General features: G+C 45.8%; 1 protein-coding gene across 1 annotated transcript; it reads right to left on the minus strand.

Moving 5' to 3' along the window:
* Nucleotides 1-1,086: 1,086 nt before the first annotated feature.
* On the minus strand, nt 1,087-4,426 carry LOC119280653 (LEAF RUST 10 DISEASE-RESISTANCE LOCUS RECEPTOR-LIKE PROTEIN KINASE-like 1.2). The gene is made up of 4 exons (XM_037561444.1): nt 3,712-4,426; nt 2,672-2,707; nt 2,248-2,499; nt 1,087-2,102 (listed from the first exon to the last, which is right to left on the minus strand). Exons 1-4 carry the CDS (start codon nt 4,424-4,426, stop codon nt 1,162-1,164), a joined length of 1,944 nt encoding a protein of 647 aa, XP_037417341.1. The 3' UTR covers nt 1,087-1,161.
* Between the last annotated feature and the right edge of the window lie 11,201 nt (nt 4,427-15,627).

The following is a 15,627-nucleotide window of genomic DNA, read 5'->3' on the forward strand; positions in this document are numbered from 1 at the left end:
GCGAAGCTCCTGGACATGGTGGTAAGTCGTAGGGAGGCTGGTGGCCGCGACGGCAAGAGGCTGTGCGCTGGACGGCGGTGGTGGCGGCGCAGGTGCGTGCGTGCGTGCATTTATTTGAGCAAAACGTTGCCTGGGGCTGCCGGCCATGACCTGCTGCTGCTGACTCCGCACGTGCACGTGCACGTGGCTGGCCGTGCTGGCCGTGCCCTGCTGCTGCCGGCCATGCCGTCGCGGCGGCTGTTGCGTGGTGGAGGAGGACGGCCGCATCATGTGAGCGTTGGAGTGAGATGTGCGTGCCTGGGATGGATTAGGTCATACCAGGAGCGCTAAACGGGCTGGGCCTCGTCACTATTATTCAGATAATGAAAAAAAAATTCCTTTCGGTCCGACTGAGCGGACCGGGCCAAAACAGGACCAGACCGGACCTCTTTCGGGCCTCTTTTTACAGACCGGACCGACTGTTATTTTCTGTCGGGCCTCCAATTTCGGTCCGGTGCGGGCCGGTCCACGAGCGGGCTTTTTGGCCCGCTCGCTACGTCCAGCCTGAGGCGGGAGAGTGATAGCCTCTGATACCAAAAGGTCACTAGAGCGACATTTTGCAGCAACCGTGCAGCACGACCGACATTCTACAGCATCAGCTGGGCCTTGGTCCCAGATTAGAGCCTCTTGTATCCTTATGCAGATTTCAGGAGAAAATGTACCTGCCGTGCTGACACCAAGTAAAACTGGTGGTACAATACATTGGCTTGAATTCCAAATTTCGGAAAGAAATTTCGATATACGACAACTGCCAAACAGACTAGCAAACTCACATGATGTATCTGCAGTAAGTATCTCAAATAAATGTATATTACTCCTATATATAAGTACCGTGTGATTACTTATAATATGCATGTTGATCAGTTCAACTTCTGAATTCAATCTTTTCGTCAACTTCGGAATTCAATCTTTTCGTATATTATAGTGCTTATATCTGGAATTTTGTCCTAGTACATACACCTACCATTTGAATCATTGCCAAGCTTAGAAATGCAGAGTTAATGCAACCATGAGCCTGTACTTATTGGTCAGATGAACCACCTCATTAGCAAACTCTATGCTATATACAACTCATCCGATTGACAGGGTGGCCTTATTTCTTCAGAATCAATACAAAGCACATCATAACCCGCTAGCATTCGATGCTACCGAGTTATTAGTTGACTGGCTATGGAATCTATGGATGACCGAGTCAGGCGAAAACTGCGGGTCATCCATGAGCAAGTGCGCGTCCTCTTTCTGAGACGCCTTCTTCTTCATGCTCTTAGCCCGACAATCTCCGTCCCTGACGCAAGTCAGGATCTCCACCACCTCCTTGATCGACGGCCTCAGATTCCTCTCCATCTGCAGGCACTGGAAGGCCACCTCGGCCACTAGGTCAATTGTTCTCTTTGTTTCGGGGTCGGTGTCGTAGCCGAGCTCCGAATCAACCAATTGAATGACTTCATGGTTCTGAATCCTGTTGAGAGCCATGTTGGCAAGGTTGATCTCACTGTGGCTCCTGCTCATGTCCACAGCAGGCTTTGAGGATATCAGCTCCACCAGCACGACACCGAAACTGTACACATCACTCTTGTCGGTCAGCTTGTAGCACTGGTGGTACACCGGGTCGACATAGCCCGGTGTGCCCTGTGGAACAGTGGAGACATGGGTGACCTCCAGTGGGAACAGGCGCGACAACCCAAAGTCTGCAACTTTGACATGGAAGTTGTTGTCAAGCAATATGTTGGTCGTCTTGACATCACGATGTATGATCTCGACCGCATGGAGGTAGGTCAGTGCTTCAGCCGTTTCTATGGCAATGTTCAACCTCAGAGGCCATGTGAGACCTCGTTCTGCCAAATGGGATCCGTGAAGATGGTCCGCGACCGTCCCATTTGCGATGAACTCGTACACCAGGATAAGGTCACGACTCATCCGAGATGTGCAGCCATAAAGGATGACAAGGTTTTGGTGGAGTAGGCGGGACAGGATGTCTACCTCGTTCAGGAACTGCTCAACCCGTCTGTAGTTGTTCTTATAGAGGCGTTTTACTGCAACTACTCTCCCATCTTTGAGTTTTCCTGAATGACAAAAATGTCAGAGTTGTCATTGTCTAAGTTGATAACTTTATCAAAGAGTACAATTGAGACTTGAGAACAGAGCTCCTAGCATATGCAATTTGACAAGTTAAGATTGACAAGCGAGTTCGGCAAACATGTGTTTTACCTTTATAAACAGTTCCAAAGCCACCATCACCAAGCTCCCTTGAAGCACTAAATCCATCAGTAGCCACTTCGAGTTCCTCGAAAGAGAAAATATGAGGTGAACCACCCAGCTCAAGGTCTTTACTGTATGCCGTCATTGAAGATCCACTTCGCGTGAACTCATTTGAAGCTACAGCTTGTATGCTCTTCTTTCGTTGGTATAAGGCAAATAAGACAAATGCCAAGAATGCAGCAAAACCGGCTACCGCTCCAACTGTTCACAACAATGTCACACATTAGCAACATGAAGCAAACAAACGATCTGATTAATTCTTCATCATGAGATTTCACCCCCATATTCTCCATACTATGTTACAATTTGGAGCAAGGAAACAAGAACCGAAGGAATGGATGGGCCGAGCAGCTTGACAGTTGATTACACTCACCTATTATGAACTTTATACTTGTCTTTCCACTGTCCCCTGCATAAAAAGTGTCTGTAAATGTTTTTGCGGTTTATGAAGTAATAAACAAGAAAATGTAGTAGTCACTTGACAAATGAGAATAACTTTATTCATGCCGAATCGGTATTGCATTGCTAACTTTGGCAGCTTCTCGTAAAGTCGAACTCCCTTTTATGACTGGTTAATTAGGAAAATCCAGCAACAGTTAAATTTCAGACTCTCAATTGATGGTGGCAATGTATCCTACTCCCTCCGTTCCTAAATATAAGTCTTCTTAGAGATTCCAATGCTGACTACATAGGAAGCACAATGAGTGAGTCTACACTCTAAACTATGTCTATATACATATCTAAGTATCCACTGAAACTAATCCCGGTGCCCAATTCAACTTTACACCCCTAATTCCACAACAAACAGTTGCAATAGCATTGACTTCCACAAGTTTTAAATACAGACCAGGGCACATAAAAGTAAGAGCATTGATCGGCGATTACGAGAATAGTCTATTTGGAACAAAACCAGGAACACGTTACCGTCGGCACGGCATCTTTGTTGAATAGCGTTGTTGACTAATTCGACCAATGTATTTTGACTAGGTATCGATAGGCTCCAATCTCTCAATCAATGGACTGACTTTATCACTAACTACCAAAAACAAAATACAGTAATAGTCTGCAGGAGCCCCAAGAAACCAAGGAAGCACTCAAGAGTTGAAAGAACAACAATATCCGTGTCCAATCGGTGTTCTCTAATCCTCCTAGCAACAGCGACCGAAAATGTAGAAAATTTACTCTTGACAGCAATTTCTATTTTAGATGCAGTATCAAATTGCTACCTACGTCAGGCATTTTTGTAGTCACTGAATCGTTCACTAGCACTTGAAGTTTTGAGGGGAATGCCAGCGATGGATGACTTGATCAAAGAACTAGTAACTGACTAGGCAAAATCATGGTGGCCCTGTCAGTTAATTTTCCTCAACTCCCACCGCAAAAAGAAAGAAAGAAAAATGATCCTCAACTCACCGCACTTCTCAGGGTACACGTCGCCGGAGCAATGGCAGGAAAACCCGGTGCCGTCGTTGGCGTACCTGCACTGTCCGCCGCTTGCCTCGCACTTGGGGCAATCGTCCGACGGCACCGTCCACTCAAGCAGGAACCCGTGCCTCATGCTCGGGACGTAACCGTTGCCGCCCGGAAAACCAAGAACCGGCACGACGGAGAGACGGCAGGCCGGGGGCAGATCCCCCCGATAGTCAAGATGGGTGCCGTACTCCCCGCCAAGGCGGTAGAAGGACTCGTCGGCGCAACGCGTGCGGCTGAACCCCGGCGGCGTCACCTGCTGCTTCGTGCAGTTGTCGAGTACGAGCAGCTCCATGTTCTTCTTGCTGATGACGAACGGACCCAGCCCAATGCCAACAGAGATGTTGAACCACCACTCGGGGCAGCCGTCGTCGAGCGGGAGGTTGTTGTCGACGGCGACGAAGGAGGAGTTCTCGGGGAAGACTTGGACGACCTGGTAGCCCCCGAACATGGAGCGGCTGAGGAGAGCCTGGCTGCCGTTGCAGTTGAGCTGGAAGGACGGGGAGCCGCACGGCGTCTGGCCTTTCTCCTCCAGCCAGAACGGGTAGGTGACGTTCAGGTCGCCGCATCTCTTGGGCGAGCATGCAGCACCCGACGGCGGCGGCAGCCGGAGAAAAGAAGAGAGAAACAGAAGGAGGAGGGGCTGGAGCGGCGGCATGGATTGGGATAGTTGGGGATGGCAAGCGGAGTGGCTGACTAACCGGAGCGAGCGAGATGACTAGTTAACAAGGAGGAGCAAAGCAACGGGACAGAACGGAGGGTGGGATGTGCGACTTGGGAAAAAAATGACGGAGGCCAGAGCGGCTTGACCGGTCAGAGTCAATGCTCTATTTCGTTTGGAAATTCTTTTCGGGGATGCTGCGGTGGCGGCGTGGAGCGGCCGCCATGGCGATGCCGACGGGGACGGCTTGCCAAACCGCCGTTAATTTTGCGTGGTCTCGTAGAAGGCTGGTTGTAATGTGGCATATGATACTAGTGCATGATACTATCTTCCTAACGCATAGTATCATATAGTAATATCATGTAGTATTCTATTTATTCCCATGCATGACACAAAGTAGCATAACATTTATTATGATACGGTATCATGATATAATACTACACCCTCTCTTTCTTCATTTAATGCTATGACACCTCATTAAAATTGCCTAGTTGGCATGCATGATACTACCTATGATACTATTATTACAACCAGCCGAAGAGGAATCTGAGGCTAGATTGTTTGGTTCCTAGGAAATCGATACAAAATGATTAATTTCACGAGTGAACCGGTGAAATGTATGCACGGACTAGTAAACCCCATGCGCGCTGGTCAATGCATTATGCAAGCGAACGCATGTACACCTACAGCAACACTAATGTGTCTCACTAACTATAAAATGTAAAAATATACTCCCTCTATATTATACTCCCTCCGTTCGGAATTACTTGTCGCAGAAATGGATGTATCTAGACGTATTTTAGTTCTAGATACATTCATTCCCGAAACAAGTAATTCCGAACGGAAGGAGTAGGACGGAGGGAGTGGTACCGATTGACACCAAATGGCACCAAAATTGATGCTGTGATCAGACATTGTCCATCAGTGTGGGTACTAGACTACTAGTACCAAGCTAGGCTTCAGGTTCAGAGTTCAAACTAGGCTGATCCAGTCGTCGGCCCTACGCTAATTCTAGGACTACCAATTCATGAGCACCCACCCGGTGCTACTAATATAAAACTCTGCCCACTTGTACTCTTTGTTTACAGACAGGAGCACAAAGCACCCGGGCTCTGAACTGAAAGCGATAAAACATCTACCTATCTGCTTACTTGGGCAGACACACGGATACTGCAAAGATAGCACAGGTAAAAAGCTAGCAGGAGTTTTTTTTTCTTGGTGAAAACCAGGTGCCATGTTTAGGTAAACAGCCAGAACTTAACACGAAGTTACAGGGTCCAAAAAGGAGCAAACAGAGGCGAGAGTGCTCTGCCTTGCAAAACAGAGACTAACAGCAATCTAGCCGCTGAAATAACAGCCACGGACAAGGAGAAAAACCAAATGTAAATCTTTTCTACACTTGGCAGGCTACTATTTTTTTTAGGGATGACACGGTTACTGGTTACAGTATCCAATAGAAAAGAAGGTTCTATAGCATGATCATTAACTGGGTTGGTTTAAAAAAAAAAAATTGCATGCAAACTCCTCTTTTTGCAAGGGAGAATTCCAGTTCAAAGCTAGATTTTATTCAGATTGTTTTAGGAACAAGTTTTATTTAGATAGATATGTGGTTTAGATTTGACAATCTTTTTTAGTCAGAGGCATTGGAAGATCACAGCCAAGGTTCATAACACGGTCCGCGGGCTACCCAAACCGGACTTCGTCATTGTGGGAAATTCGTATTCATCACTCGTTGCGACAGATTGTCGCTGAATCACATGGTACCAAGTGTGATGGGCCTGCCCCAACTTCAGCGTGAGACCATAGCGCGTTGTACCGACTATCCATCGCATAAAGCGATGAACAGGAACACCCACCATTTTGGTCCAACGCGCTGCAATTCGGCCAAAAGTTTCAAAACAATCAAAGATAGGGCGGCCCATACGTCCGTATGTCTCAAAGTCTAATTCCGACTGGCTCTCACTGTATTATACACAAGAACAGGTGAATATACGCTATTTTGGCCATAGTGCAGACTTCAGAAGCTCAGAGTTCAGACTAACTATGCAAAAGCCACTTGTTGTGTACCCACACTGGTGTTAATAAACATCTAACTACACTTATTTCATTAAAATGGCCATATTTATTTAAATAAATAAGTGTATCATATTTTATGAATATAAAAGAATGCATTAGTGGGCTGCACAAGTGGCAGGCCCGCATGGCTCAAAATATAATTCAAAAACACTAACGAGTAAAGCACCAATTCTCAAAAAAAAAAAAACTAACGAGCAAAGCAGGCGAAATTCCCCCCAAAAAATAAAAGTCCCACTAGTCTGAGTTTCATTAAGTCATTTTGCTACTGGGCTGTCTGAGGATGCATGAGTGAACAAGTCCACAGTGTCGTGATTAGGCCTAAGTCCTGTCCGAGGACTTTGTTCTGAACCATACCCCAGTTCAACATGTTAATGAATGTCTAATGACGGACAACCTCCGACTTCTTAGCCTACCAAAACGACTTATATTTTGAAACGGAAGAGGTAATACTACCTACTGAGAGCACTAAGTACTAACATGATTGATTGCGATTAGGGAAATCCAAGCAAATTAGGCACTACACATCCTAGCTTACCTACGAACTTGACTAAAAATTAACTGATGGGTGAACTTACGTGGAAGAGGAGGAGGTTCATCCCATGTCAAGAGAAAGCCATCGCTAATGAGCCGCTCATAATCGCTCGCATTCGCCTCAGCCGAGGACCCCATCACCGACAGGATGATAGTATTGCAGCCCACATAGCCTCCATAGTTGCTCGACTCATCGTAACGTCCTCCCACGCGGACAAGCACCTTGATCTCTTTCCCGCACTCTGCGGTCATCTGCACCAGCTCTCTGTCCCCGCGTGTGGCAGCCGCCGCTGCGGCCTCCGTGCAATTGTACAAGATGTGGATCCACATAGGGTCTTGGGTGTACCGATGTACACCCAAAATTTTCTACAAATTTTTTCGTATATAGAGTATAGAGTGGACACATATATCACTTGTGTTATTTCTGGAGCTGCATAAGTAGTATTTCCTTGTCCAAATCGAGCTCAAGCCTCAAACTAGTAAAAGTCCATCAGGCTGGTCATCTCTCTGCATCCCAAGTAGCCCATTAGTCAGTACTCATCGATACACTCTAATTCCTGGTCAATTCCGTGACTCATAGGTCAAAGCGACCTATACACAGTAGTGGGCACAAGAGTATATAGGGGTAGGGTGCACCATGGCTGAAGCAATCGGGGCCTCGACCAAAGCGCTGCCGGCAGTCGGGATGGTACAAGAACCCAGCGCAGTTGGGGGCATGGATAAGCAAGACAAGATGCATGGCGTCCAAACGCAGTGAAAAGAACTGTTAGGAGAAAAAAAATGCTTCTCTGGTAGGACAAAAAAAAATTGAACACCCGAAGTTGAATTCCTGGATCCACCACTGGTGGCCCAGTTTGACCGAGGTGTTCAACATGGGTACTTGGCAGCTGTCGGAGGTTGGCAGTATTTGCATTTTCCCTTCATCAACAACATGCAATCTGTCTTCCTCGTAGGAGATGTTGACGATTGCAAAACCAAAACTGAAGGGTATAGAGCTCCGCAGAACTGGAGAAATGTTGTTCAAGCAAGTAACCTCGAAGTCTGGGGGGGCACATGATCTTCCCGTCTCTATGTCAGTGAGCCAGAACGGGTCGGAGATGGTGACGTTGCCGCATTCGGCCAAGCAGCCTTCCCCTTGAGGCTCCTCGGCCGCAACGAGCAGCAGTGGCAGCCACCAAACCCAGGCGAAGGCAAGGAACCAGCAGCAGCTGGGAGCCATCGGAGAAGAAGATTTCGAAAGATTGAGCACCAAAGAGGATGAGTAGATCGGTGCGGTTGTCATGGGATATGGGGACATAGACTACACGTAGGAGGGAATAGCGTGGTCGAAGCTCCAACCATATATGCAACCGATTGGCCGGAACATTTGACTGGAAAATTCGGCCTAGCGATCATCCTCCACGAAATTCCCCAGTTCACCGCTGGACTGTAAGCCATGGCTTAATATAACGACTTTGAAGGGGCAAGCCATGACCATGACCTTCGTGAGCCCGTGATGTGACTGGAACCGGGATGTTTGGCCCGATTATTTTGGTCCCGGCCGGCTACTTTGTGCTCTTGTCTGCTAGCAAGCTAGTAGATTCTAATCTCGGTACAGCCTTCATACTTGGCATGTAATTAACCGTGTCCAACACCATTTTCTAAAAAATAACTCAAAAACACAAAAATGCAAGTATTTAGAATTCTTTCTATAAAACATGGATTTTAGTATTTTGAATTTCTTTCTATAAAACATGTTTGCATCTTAGTGTTAGAATTCCGAGCAACTTGTACCCAATTCCAAAGAAAATTTCTGTTGAGTTGTCTCGTTAAAAATTTAATGTTTTTCATTGAAAAGGAGGTTAAACACTCCCGTCGAACTTTGCATCAATTGATCCATGCAGCCATCTTTGCTAAGAAAAATTGAGGCAGTCATCTTGAAAGAAAATTATACGTCCGCATGGTGTAAATAAAAAAAACTTCTAGCACTTCAAATGTTTTCCCTGTAGTAAACAATATGCCTTGATATTCATTATCTATGTGCATACGTTTCAAGATTCCAAAAATAGAAAGGGCTTGGCAGAATCACAAGCCTTGGTCATGGGCTATTTTGACGAACTTGGGTGATTCACAAGTCGGGCCGCCTCGATGGCACACTACTTGTGCTCGTGCTCATGGCAGTGGACTAGAGCGTCAAGCCAATGTCGTTGTCATAGCCGTCAATCCTGAACATGAGCGTCCTACCACACGCGGACACTCCCACCCTCCAGGCGCCACGAAAGCGTGAAGAGGCGGCACAGGGGCGCACTCCTGCGTCGACTAGCCCTCCACGCCATGGGCCACATAGTACTCTGCCTCCATCGCTGCGTATGTGCCTGCGCGCGCGCGCATTTGTGCTGCTTTTGCATGTGTGCGTCTAGCCTTCCCTCGGTTTCCCAAGCCTCGGGAGAGAGCCACCATTGTCCCCGCCCAGGCTAGTCGTCGGAAGGAAGATGGAGAGAGAGAGAGAGAGAGACTTTCAGATGGGGTCAATTCATTTGACAAGTTAAAGTTGAGGGCTCGGGTCCGACCATAATTTAACTTCTCACATCTTAAGGAGTCAAGTTTGATAAAGCATATAATGAGTTAAATTATAAGGGATCGGGTAGAGATCCTCTTAGGCACTCCCCGACTATACGATGAATGTCCGCACGATTATGCATAATAAACCTTAGATTTATCCTGAGTTAGTGAGTGACATGCTTAGTTGCTTAGTTCGATAGACAAATCCTAGAAAATTTGGCACCGCACTAGCTAGAAACTTGATTAAAAGATTTGGCGGGTGAACTTACCTAGATCCCATGTCAAGAGGAAGCCATCGTTAATGAACTGCTCATAGTCGCTCGCGTTCGTCTCACCCGACAACGAGCCCAACATCGGCGTGACCACAGCGTCGCAGCCCTCCAAAGCGTAGCGGCCGTAGTTCCCGGTCACGTCGTAATGCACTCCTGTGCGGACAAACATCTTGCTCTTGTTCCCACACCTCAGGCTCATCTGCACCAGCTCTCTGTCCCGGCATGCCACAGCCGCCGCCGCGGCCTCCTCCGTGCAGTTGTACAAGATGAGGTTCAGGCCGACTGGGTCGATCTTAAACGGTTGGGCCAATTTGACGGAGATGTTTAATATCATCCCTTGGCAGCTGTTGGAGGCATGCAGTAATTCCAGATTGCCTCGATCAACGACATGCGAACTGTTTTCATCGTAAGTGATACCGATGATTGCAAAGCCGGAGCTCCCAAGTATGGAGCTCCGTAGACCTGGAAATCTGTTGTCATGGCAAGCGACCTCGAAGTCTTGGGAACCACACGATCTTGGCGCCTCCTCGTCAGAGAGCCAGAATGGGTCGGAAATGGTGATGTTGCTGCACCTCTTGGCCGAGCAGTCTCCCCCTTGGTCCTCGGTCGCCGCGGCGGCGAGCATCAGTGGTAGACACAGGGCCCGGAAGAACCAGCAGCTTGCAGACATCGGAGCAGCAGACTTGGAAAGATTGCAGTGGACAACAAAGGGGGTGACAGGATCGGTTGTCCTGAGCTATGGGAGATAGGCTAAAAGTAAGACAGAATAGAGTGGTCGAAGCTCCAACCATATATGGGGACGACGGCAAGCGAGCGGAGTTCTGTTGGCCGGAATATTTGACTGGAAATTTGGGCCAAGAGATCATCCTCCACGGACTAGTAAGCAATGACTAGTAAAATTTTAGACTAATACCCCTTTGACGCAGTAAGCCATGACCATGACCTCCATGAGCCCGTGATGTGACAGGAGCCAGGATGCTTAGCCTTATCACTTAGGCTCCGCCTACTTTGTGCTATTGTTTGCTAAAGAGTATATTCTGATCTTTGTACAACTTTCCCAGTTGGCAGGTAACTAAGGAGTACAAAAAAGCCCTCTAACCTTCTGTTTCACGTTTCTACATCTAGGCATCACACTTCCTTTTTCAACCTTGCATTTATGATGTGTGAATTGGCCAGCGTCAGAAAAGCAATTTCACACCCAACTTTGTAATAGCAAATCCGTAGAATGAGTAAGGCATTTTTTAGATTCAAATGCATTACAAGGGAGGTAGGATTTTAGTCTTTAGAATTCTTTCTATACAAGTAGAACATGTTCTGTACAACCAGTTCAACTTGTTGAACAAACTTCTAGCAATGCGCAATAGTTTCCCAGCGAGAGTACTCTGCCTTGGAAGGGAGAAATGAGACTGCTGTAACTAGCGCAAGGCTAATATGCCGCCATCGTGCCGCAAAGATATCCGGAGAAAATCCAACTCAAACAAGCACGTCCGGCAGCACGTGTCAATTTGACTAGTATATATAGGCTATGGTGAAGTACGCCTACCCACATCTTGGGAAAGCAAGAGGCAGGAAATTAGTGACATCCACCTGATTAGAAATTAGTACTCTCTCCGTTTAGGTGTGTAAGTCAACTTACGAAAATCAAATAATCACAAAACACTTAAGCGCGATGCATTAAATTCTACTTCGTTTCTTGTTTTTTGACATATCAACCAATAAAAGATGTGAGGTGTGCATGCTTTTAATGACTTGAGACTATCAAACACGACATGCAGTGGTTAGTTCATTGCATGCAATGCTATTAATTAGCAAATGAACATTAAGTTCTCTCATTTTCTCCTCCTCCTTGGTCATGATGCATAACCTAAGATGACTTACTCACCTAGACGGAGGGAGTACAAGAAATTCGTAGGAGATGTCCATGATCACAAAGCCTCTGAATCCAGAGCTGCGGAGAACTGGAGTGTCGTTGAAGCAAGTGACCTCAAAATCCAATTGACCACACGATCTTCCAGTCTCCAGTTCAGGGAGCCAGAATGGGTGGGAGATGGTGAGATCCTCAGCTCCGGCGAGTGCCAGTAGCAGCGACCATACCCAGACAAACACCAAGAACCAGCAGTTACTAATAGCCATTAGAGCAGCAGATTTGGCAGTGGGGTGGTGGGAAGATGTACAACAGGATATGGTGGCTGAACAAGGATATATGTGGATGAATCCTATGACGAAGAAGGTGCCCGTCAAGGAGGACGGCACAGGCGGAGCTTGTATTATAAGCTCCACCCTTGACAGCAAATAGGAAAGCGCGCTCGTTGCCTTCCTGCAGGCGAATGTCGATGTGTTTGCATGCAAGCATCTGACATCCTCGGCATTCCAAGGGAGGTTATTGAGCACCACCTTGTTGTCTGTGCTCATGCGCGGCCCGTCAAGCAGAAGGTCAGAAAGCAAGCTTTAGGAGCGGCAAGAGTTCATTATTGAAGAGATCAGGAAGTTGGAAGCGGCAGTCTTGGTCAGAGGAGTGCTCCACCTGACATGGTTGGCCAATTCAGTGATGATGCGCAAGGCAAATGGGAAATGGAGGTTTTGATTATACAAATATCAATAAAGCCTACCCAAAGAATCCTTTCCCTTTGCCGCGTATTGACCAGATCGTAGACTCTACTGCCGGGTGTGACCTGTTGTCGTTCCTCGACGCCTACTCAGGATACCACCAAATTTTCATGACAAAGGAAGATGAAGAGAAGACCGTATTTATCATCCCATGTGGTATGTATTGTTTTATACGGATGCCTTTCGGGTTGAAAAGCGTTGGTGCAACGTTTGCCCGAGCAGTTCAAATTGGTTTTGAGCCCCAGCCACATAGAAATATGGAAGCTTATATGGATGACATAGTAGTCAAAACCAAGGACAAGGCAACACTCGTACAAGATTTAGAAAAACATTTACAAATTTGTGCAAGATCAATCTCAAGCTCAACTCTGAGAAGTGTGTGTTCAGTGTCTATCCGGCAAACTTGTCGGGTCTTTGTGTCTCAACGGGAATTAAAGCAAATCCTGACAAGATCAAGGCGATTGAGCAGATTGAGGCACCAAGACGAGTCAAGGACGTACGTAGGCTTGCTGGCTGCGTTGTTGCTCTGAGTAGATTCATCTTCAAATCTGCTGAGCGCGCGAATAAAGTTATCATCATCATCCACGAATTTTCTCAACCACCCCTTGACATGTAGGCCATGGTTACTGAATTTCTAATTCTAATCCCATTGACGGGTAAACCATCAACATGACCTCTGTGTGCCCGTGATGTGACATGAACATGGATGCTTATAGGCTGTTTGTTTTCGTACCGGCTACTTCATGCTTTTGTCAGCTATCAGCTATCTAAATACAAGATCCCTTTGACTCTTTATCAAGACAAATTTAGATACTGTACCCTATTCCAATATCTGTACAGCATTCAGACTTTCAGTAGCCTATGAAAAAGAAGATCATTTATTGGGTTCTTGGGTTGCGCATGTTAAAGAATTCTGCGTCAGTACACCTTCTCTTAATAGAATCTGTGGCTGATGTTAAAGAATACCCCTTCAGCTAAGAGGGCATGATGGTCATATTCAAAATTAATCATCCATCAATCATTGTACCCGCTCTTAGTTCAGACTATTCACGTACTTTGTCTTTCAAGTACATCTTGTTCACGGATTCTTGGGTCGGGATAGGTTTGTACAGAGATCACATTTTACAGGGAAAAGAAAATGATTCTCCATCTTAGGCGAGGTCATACACGGAGTGCACCTGTTATGGGCTGGCAGCGTCGCAGCCTTCCCAGAGTTGAGGGGAGTAAACTGAGGGTGCGTCTCACGATGGTGTTACAGGATGCACAGATTAGCGGCGAGTAACTTCGCGAGTTGGGTGGAGCATAGAGATCAATGGTGCCTAACAACGACACTACAGTATGCGGGAGGTTGCTTGCCAGCGAGCACGAGAACAAAACGAGATGAGATGGAGAAGGGGAGACAGTGCCATGTTGCATATCAACAAGATTGGCTGACGTCCAGGGTGAATGAAAAACTAAGGGCCAAAGAAATACCATGTTTTCAGCTCTAGGTTGCTTAAACAGAAAACAATTAAAATGCAAAATGTTGTTTTTTTGTTCAATGCTATATTCCAGCCGTGATGATCATTGTACCAATAATCAATATGACCGGGCTTGAGTTAGGCTGCAATACAACTGATCTTTACTTCTAATGGACGAGTTGGTTGAATAGTCCCACCATTTTCGTCTGGGTTTTTTTTTCGTCTGGGTTTTTTCGCTCCACCTCCCACCACCCCCTTCCATCGATTTTCCTCTTTTCTCGTCTGGCCGGCAATAATCAACGTATTTATAGTAATCAATCACAATTAATCCACGTAATCCACGTATGGTAAAGCTATAAACTTAGAAATCTCAAATACTAGTAGACCGTCCGTGCGTTGCTACGGGCTACAATGGATGCATATAAATGAATCAAACAAATAATAAGGTCAAAGCTAAATATGGTATGTTAGGTGCAAGTGCAATGCCATAAGGCATCGCCTGAAGACCCTTGTCTTTGGAAGGGTCTTCAAACTATTCTTTTTGGATGTCGACATAATTCATCTCCATCTCTCTCATACTCTATGAAAACAAACATATATATAAATACACCTTTTCTATTATCACGGGCCAACTAAGATGATCCCTCCAGACCTCTCATGCCCTCTCAGTAAAACAAGTTAAAATGTCCCTTTGTGGTCCATTTCACTTCGTGATCAAGCACAAATGTGCAAATCCATAATGTTTTTAGTAGTCAAAGATTCTTTTTCTTCAACTTTAACAATTTTGTTTAAATGATTATCATATCCTTTACAAGACTGGAATCGGGAAATAAGGGTGGTGGTTCCGCTAGACCTCTCAGGTCCTCTCAATAAAACAAAATCGACCTAATTCATGTGAATATACATTTGCTTCTCGCCCCCAGTGCATCGTCCTCGCCCTTCTAAAGCTTGCCATCAAATTCTGGCAATCATAAGTGACAACTGCCCCTAAAGTGCGGTACTCCGACGGGTTCTTCACGGCTTGAACAATTTTCATTGAATCTCTCAACCGCAAGGGAGTGGATGTCCAATTTTCTGCTAACCTCAGGCCCATCATTAATGCTTCAGCTTCCATCAATGGAATGGCCAACCTTGACCGCTTGTACCTGCATGAAGCAACATGGTTGCAGCACCCGAGCTCCAGTGCTCTCTATATTTAAACATTTTGAAATTCGTGTTTTGAAGTTTCAAAAAAAGTTGAATTTTTTTTCCGGGGATACATATACACATTCCGAATACCCGTGGCAAGTTTTAGAGATATTTCTACCAAAACTTGCCACGGGTATTCCACTATAGACATATTTTAGAGTGTAGGTTCACTCATTATGCTCCGTATGTAGTCTATAGTGGAATCTCTAAAAAGACTTATATTTAGGAACAGAGGGAGTAGTTTGTTACTTGAGATGATCAAGTGGACTATTAGTAGTTTCCAAACATATAAATGATGCCATTATTAACACCTAGTCTTTAGCATAGCTTCGACCTAGATTTTGTTTTTGAGAAATTATTAAGAATTTGTTTCAAAAAGAATAGTATATATATGCAGATAGACAGTTAAGCAAGCACAAACTAAACTATTCAAAAATTGTGAAGCGTTAAATAGAATTCACAAATAATAGTTACCAACGGTTGTTTCTAAAATTTAATTGCTTTGCACTATATTTCTTTAAGG

The sequence above is a fragment of the Triticum dicoccoides genome, chromosome 3B (genome assembly GCF_002162155.2).
Source record: "Triticum dicoccoides isolate Atlit2015 ecotype Zavitan chromosome 3B, WEW_v2.0, whole genome shotgun sequence".
NCBI lineage: Eukaryota > Viridiplantae > Streptophyta > Magnoliopsida > Poales > Poaceae > Triticum > Triticum dicoccoides.